The sequence below is a fragment of the Mytilus edulis genome, chromosome 6 (assembly GCF_963676685.1).
Source record: "Mytilus edulis chromosome 6, xbMytEdul2.2, whole genome shotgun sequence".
Taxonomy (NCBI): Eukaryota; Metazoa; Mollusca; class Bivalvia; order Mytilida; family Mytilidae; genus Mytilus; species Mytilus edulis.
The window spans coordinates 8,215,531-8,225,207 of record NC_092349.1 but is presented as its reverse complement, the minus strand read 5'-3'; the positions used below and the strand labels follow the sequence as shown (position 1 = coordinate 8,225,207).

The 9,677-nt window shown below is 34.5% G+C and overlaps 1 protein-coding gene across 1 annotated transcript; it reads left to right on the top strand.

Annotated features, from left to right (window-relative positions):
* The first annotated feature begins 2,224 nt into the window (after positions 1 to 2,224).
* Positions 2,225 to 9,677, top strand: LOC139527048 (uncharacterized). The gene is made up of 8 exons (XM_071322302.1): positions 2,225 to 2,648; positions 3,893 to 4,206; positions 4,683 to 4,835; positions 5,494 to 5,882; positions 6,287 to 6,401; positions 6,951 to 7,109; positions 7,458 to 7,664; positions 9,386 to 9,677. Exons 1-8 carry the CDS (start codon positions 2,507 to 2,509, stop codon positions 9,605 to 9,607), a joined length of 1,701 nt encoding a protein of 566 aa, XP_071178403.1. The 5' UTR covers positions 2,225 to 2,506; the 3' UTR covers positions 9,608 to 9,677.

Genomic DNA, 9,677 nt, shown 5'->3' with positions numbered 1-9,677 from the left:
TTAATATCGATTTTTGAATTTTTGGGTGAAAATACGATTTTTGAAATAACTAAAATTCTTTAAAAAAAAATTCTCATTTTTTGCCTTAAATCAATGGTTTTGATGAGAAGATAATACTCTGTAAAAATTAGACCAATAGGGCAATTATTTACCTCGGTACAGTGTATTCAATTTCATTATATATGGAAAAAAACATTGCCGTGTATCGTTTCTTTTGTTGACTAGTATATTAATTTATGTTCTAAAAAAATATTTTATGAGTATTCATTGAAGAAATGAATTTATAACAAGCGATTTCATAAGGAATGTCATTTTTCACTCGATGATTTATCGCGTATTTATAGATTATAGATCGGTTACCAGTCAAACAAGAAAGTTACGTAATGGAAAAAGCTCTCGATACACCGGAATGCCCTCACTGTCATCGCTGTAAAAAGTAAAATAACAAATATACCGAACTCCGAGGAAAATACCAAACGGAAAATCCAGAGGCGGATTTAGGGGGGGGGGGGGGGGGGCAGGGGGCCCGGGCCCCCCCTTTTTTTGGAAAAAATTTGGTTGCTTATATAGGGAATCACTGAAGCGTGACTGGAGCGGGCCCCCTCTTAGGTCAGTCAGTGGGCCCCCACTTATGAAAATTTCTGGATCCGCCACTGAAATCCGTAAACAAATGGCAAAATCAAAAGCTCAAACACATCAAACAAATGGATAACAACTGTCATATGTACAATAACGAATTGTTTTTCTAATATTGCATTATAAAATTGTACAGTCTCATAAATCTTTTAAGGTTTATGACCCCTTCTGTAGCAATTTTTGTACGAACTTTTCAAACTTCAATTATATCAAAACTACAGATATAATGAATAATAGGGATATGCCATTTTGTGCATATACCAAGGGGAAACTTGATGCAAAGACTACTATTTACTGTTTCATTGCATTTAAAAGAAAAAGAGGCTTTTGTGGCAAATAAACCAAGATTTTTATAGAAAATCCACAGCATTTAATACAGATATTTTTGTTATAAATTTTGAAGCATAGATTACTCACTTGCTTTTCTATGATCGGCTAGTGTTTATTTTTTACAAAAAGTTCTAAACAACCTGTAAATTCCAAAACACCTCGTGCTGAGTCACTAAAGTCGAGCGCACCCTAAAAGATGTACTTGATTTGGGCCATATTTGTATTTGTTTTAACCAATAACTACATTAATAAACTTGTTTTAAGGAAATCAATGCTAGCAATGATGCAACAATCCTATATCTATCAGTCATTAAATTGCCAAATATGAGATTACAAGGATGAAGGCTGTGGATTTTCTATAAAATTTCCATATGTTTAACATTGAATCAACACAAGGGTACATAATCCTTAAGATTGGCACATACAATGTTAATTTTAAGTTTGTTGTTATCATATGCATGTATGTTTTATGTGGTACCTGAATGAATATTTTATTGTGTGAATAAATGTAATTGTTTGTGGTGAGACTATAATAATAAAATATTGAATCTATATCTGATTTATATTCCTGACTTGGTACATAACCTTCGTCGGTGTAAAGTCACGTACAGAAAGTAAAAGTATAACTGCATGGTGTTGTGGACAGTGAATCACATCCTGTTCATATCAAACATTGATATTGATAAACTTTACCTAGGCCTGTAATTAAAACCTTTAACGGGTAAAGGTTAAGAAAATAATTACCCAAAAGAATATTTGGCTTCAAATATTTTGGCCCAAATGATACCATAGTCACCCGGCTTATGATTTAACCCAAATGTCTTGCGTTCTTTTTCAAATGGTTTTTTTTCATATGTTGAAGACACCTTAATCGTATAATATACTATGTCTTGAATGCCAAAACATTTTACTTGTATTTTGTCGGAAGATTAAAAGATGTAGGCATCCAGAGAATGTGTGCAGAAATTCATATTTGTCTTTAAACAGTGATTTCATTAAAAATATAAATCATAAACATATTTCATATTTCATAATTTTTGCAAGAAACTGAGGACATTTCTGTATTAATTGAAAAAATCTTTTAATTTAGGCTGGGAATAGTTTCAGTAGAATTTTGATGAAAAATGTGTTTTTATATTAAACAATTGGGGAATTTCCCACAGGTGAGACAATTTTGACTTGACCGAAAAAAAAAGCCAACTGTCAGTTTAAAGGCCTCTTACTAGTACTTTGTTTCTGAACTTCCTGGGTCATATCTGTGATACAGTCATGACAGTACCAGGATGTGTGTTCTTTTTACATTTTCTTTCACCTAAGAACGGGATTTAATGATCTTGTGGTTTTAGCTATATAAAACTGAATCATATACCATTTAATTTATATGTTTAAAATACGCAGAAAGGTTGTAGAAAAAACCGGGAGTCTTTTGTTAGGTTGTTCGTTAAAGATCTCCTAATTAGAGTTCTCGTTTGAGGTTTTTAGAACATCTACCTATACAGATTAGTTTTACAATATAGATTCTGAAAATAAGAGATACAATATGAAAGCATTACAATTAGTGTTTTTGCTTTCATTTATTCTACTTGTATCAGGGATTGAAGTAAACAAAGATGAACATTCAAGACATCGTAGAGCTGCAGGGGACAATGTTGCCGAGATGGACGAAATTGAAAGAAGCAACGGTAAGCTTAATTGTACATGAAAGAGGGAGAATAGGACCTTTATCGGGACTCCGGGATCGGGTGTTTTTAAGCTCGGGATTTCGGGATTGACCCTTTCGGAATCCAGGAATTCTATTTCCGAATTTCGGGATGTCGGGAATTATATTTATTTAAATTCGGGACTTTGTGATTTCGTGTTTTCACGCCCGGGATTTCGGGATCAGGACCCCTCCGACCCCCCCCCCCCCCCCCCTCATGTAAAATGCATTTCTTTTTCATTTAGACAGAAATTAAATATTCATATCATCTTCATACATTTAGTTCCCTCTCATTGTGTTATAATTAGTTTTCATTTATAGTATTTTTTCACATTTTATCCTAAACCACCTATTAAGTGAAATAAGTCCGGAGAAGACGATCTTTTTTTTTTTATCCCGTTTGACAATACATTATAAATCCATATTTTAGATTCTATACACCAGTGACCTTGATATATAATGTTGATGTCCTAAATCATTTTTTGTTAGACATTATATCTGCATCAATCTTTCGAGCAATCAAAGGATTGTTCAAGATAAACATTTCTTAATTAGGCTCCTTCCTTTCTCGTATTGCTGTTGTTACCTATCCTTCTATGACCATGATGACTTCACCACCTAATTTTAAAAGTATTTCATTTTTTGCTCTTTGGTCGGGTTGTTTTGACGTCTTTTTGACACAAGCATTCCCATATTCAGTTTTATTTTAGGCTCCAAATAGGGGCATTATGTTTTTCGGCCTGTGTGTCCGTTTGCTCGTCTATTTGTACATGTACGTTGGTTCATTCGTCAGTCTGACTTTTTGTTCGTTCGTCCGTTCGTTCTTTCGTTCGTCTGTCCGTTCGTTCGTCCGTCTGTCTCGCTTCAGGTTAGAGTTTTTGGTGAAGGTAGTTTTTGATGAAGTTGGAGTGCTGACCCCAATTTAACGGTCCAGTGTACATAGGAAATGATAGTGCGAGTGCTTTTCATTATAAATTTTTAACAATTTCGTTCGTCAAATGGAGAAAATTCAGCTTCAACCTTTAATAGGACAAGAATTTCTACACGGCTGCCTTCACTGAAAAAGAAGTTGTCAGTTTGTTTTCGACTTGTGAGTTTGAATACCCTTTTGTACATGTATGTTTCTCTTTTTTTTTTTTTTTACAGTGGTCAAGTTATTAATAGTCATGAGTATATAAAACTTATACACAATACAATCAACATAAAAACACCATTGCATTTTTTCAGAAGTTTACAAGAGGATGAGAAGTCAGCTGAGTTTGTTGGAATATTTGATCAGTCAGAGAGGACCTCGAATTCATATACGACAATTTATCAACTGGGATAAAACCATAGTTATTGACAATTTGTTTTATGTTAAACCAGCAACTATCTGGGAAGTTGCACGAGTGATAAAAGCTGCTTCTATGACAGGTATTCATGTACGCGCAACGGGTGCCGGACACACGAGGTCACCGTTATACCCCGACGAAGGTCATATAATGATGGACGTCCGAGCCCTCAAGCGTCACGATGGCCCGGACATGGAACTTCACAAACCTGTAAGGATATTAAATAATTAAATAAACTTTATTATATTATTACATTCTGTAGATTCATAATTATTCGCTAAATACAAATTTCGTTCATTTCGTGTGTAAAGGTGTACAATGAATTTAAATGTTTTAAAACGAAGTATAAATTTTCTACAGGCTTGTAAGAAGACTAAGCTAACCAAATGAGTTATCCACGACAATACATATTTTCTCAACGCACAGTAGCTCATTCTTTTAACGTTTTAACATCGTACATTCTGTTTTATCTGAGCGGTTAGAAAACAAAATGCCGATACGAGTTTGTACTAACAAACGACGAACGACAAACTATAGGCGCATCTTCAGCGATTGCATAGTTTGTCAAAGTTTATGTAAACTTTGCAAACGTATGTTAGAAACGAATGATCAAAACATTAGCGCGCTTAGTCGTTTGTATCGTTAGTGTAAGAATGAAATGCACCCAAAGTAACATATCTTTTCAGAACCAAGTGAGGCCATATTACACAGTCACAGCTATAACTGGTGTCTATGAATATGATTTAAACGAATTCCTAGTGAAGAATGGTTTATCAATGTTATCACAACCACTCAATGTAAACGAAACCGTTGGTGGAATGTTGGCATTGTCTACACATGTAGGTTTGATAAAACGATAGGTTATTTAAAAGTTAGGGGACACAACTCTACAAAAACCCTTTCTGATTAACATATTCTAAGATTCTAACTAACAAAAAATATTTTACTTTTTTTCACACAAGTGCGATTAAAAAAGACAATGATGAAATTGGCTTGTACAAACGCATTACTGATGTAAAGAGTTATATACCTTAATCAATGTTTACCACTTTATTTTTTATTCCTTGTTTATACGCAACAACGGAAGTGAATAGTCGAATTGCATTCAAAATGAAAGTGCTGCAATGTTAAATATAAAAACAACACGTTAAAAATTTCATGCGTCCCACGCACTTTTCTAGATTTACCTTCTCCAGGAATGCTCAAAGCCGAATATTTGAAAGCCACGGATGTATAAGTACCGAAAACATTGAAGAGCTATATTGTCTATAAAAACATAGTCCAATCCATCTAAGGTTAGTAGTTTTGACAGATAGTCCACCTGTTTATAATGATATGATAAAAGCACGAGGAAGAGCCATCTCCCACATATTTTGAATTGAAACTGGAGAGATATGTTACCACTCTATGATATAATGTGTCTGACACAAATAAATGAATAAAAAATTGACATAAACGAATCGATTTTAGTTTCATTTTCTTAACTGATTGTTTTAGGGATCAACTTGGAATGCTCCGACTTGGAGTGGCTATGTTGTAGAAATGAGGCTTATGGATGCGCGTGGTCGTCTGCGTAGATTTACCATTGAGAGTCACACAGAATTAATGAAAGCTCTCATGTGTAATTTAGGGATGATGGGAATAATGTATGACATCACAATTCAAGTAAATGGAACTCTAATTGCCAAAGTACAGAACCAGTTTATACCTTTAGAAGATTTGTTCTACAATCAGACAAATCTTCGAGAAACTGTGACGTCTCACTTTTTGACAGAAATATCGTGGTACCCATTCAATTCCGTCACACCAGAGGAAGAAGAGGTATTTCTCCATAACAACACAGTTCTTGATTCGTGGAGAGTCGGAAGAGACCTCGTATGGCTAAGGTAAATAGTTAAGTATGATAATCCAGTGCTTCCTCAGTGTATAATCAATTAGACGGATGATTTACAGAACGAACGGCATAGCTGGTCAGCATTGCAATCAGTATCTCAAATAAAACAATTACCATCCACACTGATCTGTGTCCACACTTTTGATTTTATCATGGTCGATAACATAATTAGAATGATACTTGATAAAGATAACAGCAATTATTCTTTCCATATATATAGACTTTTTGCATGCTAGAAAAAATATTTTTGTATTTTACGAAGAATAGCTAATTCTACAGGGTCAATTGTATTTTAACGTTTAAAGACGAAACGATCACAGTGAAGTGTTCATTCAAATCGTAATGTCTCTGAATTTCTTCGTTACCCAATTTTTTTAATTGTTATATTATTTTCAGAACAATTGTTTTAGCTGACAGTGTACCAGATGGTTATACTATTAAAGGTCCCGGGTTTTTACCAACTGGCGGATCTCTGTCTGGAGGAAACATAACAGGAATTCTCCGAGGAAAGGCGAGTGGATATTTTTTTCTATAATACAAATGATTTTGATGACAAATAAAAAAAAATATGTGTGTTTTCTATTACATCTTTGAAAACAAAAGGGTAGGAAGGTAGGGATTTTTTTTTATTTTATAATTTTTTTCACATTGAGTCTATATCTATGAGAGAGACGTTCTGACTTTAACAGTGCTTATAGCAAAATGACAAAAAATACTTTAAGGTAGGCTATTTTTAAGCTTAAAATAAAGAGTAGGTAGGACGAAAAAGGAAACACACATATTGTTTTATTTGGCCTGATGTAAGAAACTACCACATTTTATTAAGTTTAAACAATATTTGATTGTTTCAAAAGTGCACAAATTACAATTATATAATAAAAACAAAACCACGGGGATTCAGAAACAAGAAGAACTTATATAAATCCATCACAGGTTTTTTTCGATTTAAGTATAAAATCAATCACTGAGATCTTTTATGTCAGTTTTACTAGTTTTTTGCGTTAATTGCATATTTCAGTATCTTACCAATTTATATATATATATATATAATTTATTTCAGGGAGCTTTGGCTATAGCCAAGGAACTTCCATCTGTTAGTTACCATTATTTAGTGGATGCCTTTCCTACCCTGAATATACCAATACACGGTTCAGAAACCAGCGCAGCATTTGTACTCAACATTGATAACCAGTTTTCACGGCCATTTAGAGCATTTCAGGTAAAGTTAATGTATGCTTTATATACAACTATTTTACATAAAAACATCCTTTGTCTTGAGTTCTAATTGTTTGAAACTTGCGACACAATCTCGATATGGGTAATATGAAAAACAAAAATTAAGAAACAGCTACATTTTGCAGACATACAATCATGGTGATTCCTTAAACTAAAATGAAACATGTGCTACCTTAATCTAGTTTTTGCAAATAAAACATTGATAGATTGATTAAAAAATAAAGATTTGTGCATACGCCATTGCAAAAAGTGGGGCAATTTTACATAAATATAACACGGATGTGAAAATGTGATGTATCTTGTATCTGTGATGATAATTTCTCTTTCATAGTTCATGACAGAAAAGGTGGAACGTCAGATTAAAACTATGGGTTCGTCACCTCTAAACGCCTTTTTACCAAGATTTCTCCAAAACATGGACTGTTTGTTGTGTTTTGGAAACAACGGAATCCAGCAGGACGACGATTCTGGACGTTCAATGGTGATTGACTTCCTAGCTCCGCCCACACAGTTTGGATTTTATGACACAGCAGCAGACGTAATTTTCCTTTACCTGAAGCAATTTGCTGTTTTAGAATCTATTGCATTCTGGGAAATATACTCAAAAAGCATACACCAAAACGTTGTCATTGGTTTAAAACATCATAAACAGTGGAAATTCAACCAATGACGCGAAGTTATTTTCATTTGGTGTGTGAACAATGAGATTACCCATCGACTTTAGATTCTAAACTTTCAAATGATTCACAATTTTATATCTGCGGATGAAGTTGTCTAATTAAGTAACGGGGGTTGGAATATTTATTTGATTTTTTTTAGAATCACGTCGGAAAATCGAAAAAGGTCAGACAGGAACAAGTCTCTTTTCATAGTGGACATTCCAAACACCTTATTAAAATTCTCGGGATCGGCAACTGAAATTTACTCATTTTATTCAGATAAGGAATTCAAATCTTTAAAAGTAGAAAAAATTGAGGCAAAAGTAAAACAAAACACAATTTCGCCTACTCTAAAAATTACAATGTTAAATCAAAATTTCAACGAGCATATACCATAATGAAACAAAGTGTACATCTAGATAAAGGAGTATACGACTATGTCAAATTCTAAATACACCAAATCTATACAAGGTGTACAAAAATCATACAGATCACAGAAAAACAGCCACCAACACCGAAATTCTGTATGCAAATGTTGATTGTGGTACATACATATGGTCTTCCCTAGCTGTGTGGTACATACATATGGTCTTCCCTAGCTGTGTGGTACATACATATGGTCTTCCCTAGCTGTGTGGTACATACATATGGTCTTCCCTAGCTGTGTGGTACATACATATGGTCTTCCCTAGCTGTGTGGTACATACATATGGTCTTCCCTAGCTGTGTGGTACATACATATGGTCTTCCCTAGCTGTGTGGTACATACATATGGTCTTCCCTAGCTGTGTGGTACATACATATGGTCTTCCCTAGCTGTGTGGTACATACATATGGTCTTCCCTAGCTGTGTGGTACATACATATGGTCTTCCCTAGCTGTGTGGTACATACATATGGTCTTCCCTAGCTGTGTGGTACATACATATGGTCTTCCCTAGCTGTGTGGTACATACATATGGTCTTCCCTAGCTGTGTGGTACATACATATGGTCTTCCCTAGCTGTGTGGTACATACATATGGTCTTCCCTAGCTGTGTGGTACATACATATGGTCTTCCCTAGCTGTGTGGTACATACATATGGTCTTCCCTAGCTGTGTGGTACATACATATGGTCTTCCCTAGCTGTGTGGTACATACATATGGTCTTCCCTAGCTGTGTGGTACATACATATGGTCTTCCCTAGCTGTGTGGTACATACATATGGTCTTCCCTAGCTGTGTGGTACATACATATGGTCTTCCCTAGCTGTGTGGTACATACATATGGTCTTCCCTAGCTGTCAACCATCTGGCACTCAAACCCTATCTAAAGACAAATACATAAATACGCAGCCGCGGGTAAAAAAAACCCACTGAAAAATCATAACGCTACGCCAGTAACGATATTCGTCGTCTGAGAATCAATCAGTGAAACTCTAATAAGAACAGCAGAATGACCAAATCGTTTACTAAATAGACAGAGTTTTTTCAATTTTAATGGATGACCAAACATATTACTCAAATAGACCAAATTGTTTCAACTGTCATGGTATGTATTATACTAGTATTTGTTAATAATCATAACAATTTCTGCTATATTCTATCATGGTATTTCAGTTTGTTCACAAATTCCGTCAAGAGAAAATTAGACCACACTGGGCAAAACGTCACACAGATATTCCTGGGATAGTGGATATAATAAAAGAGACATACGGAGACAACATAAACAAGTTCACTAAACTAAAATTTGATTCTGGAATAGATCGATGTGGGATCTTCATGAACAAATATTTAATGGAAATTTTCGGACGTCCTCAGAATTATTTCAAATGGTGTTAGCGTTAATTTGTTGGTTTTTAACAAAGATTTTGATATAGAATTTAGTGATTTTAAATTTATTTTCTTACAA

Coding starts and splice junctions, on each gene's coding strand:
- LOC139527048 (XM_071322302.1), top strand. CDS start 2,507: ATGAAAGCATTACAATTAGTGTTTTTGCTTTCATTTATTCTACTTGTA. Junction 2,649..3,892: donor CGAAATTGAAAGAAGCAACG/GTAAGCTTAATT, acceptor GCATTTTTTCAG/AAGTTTACAAGAGGATGAGA. Junction 4,836..5,493: donor TGTTGGCATTGTCTACACAT/GTAGGTTTGATA, acceptor TGATTGTTTTAG/GGATCAACTTGGAATGCTCC.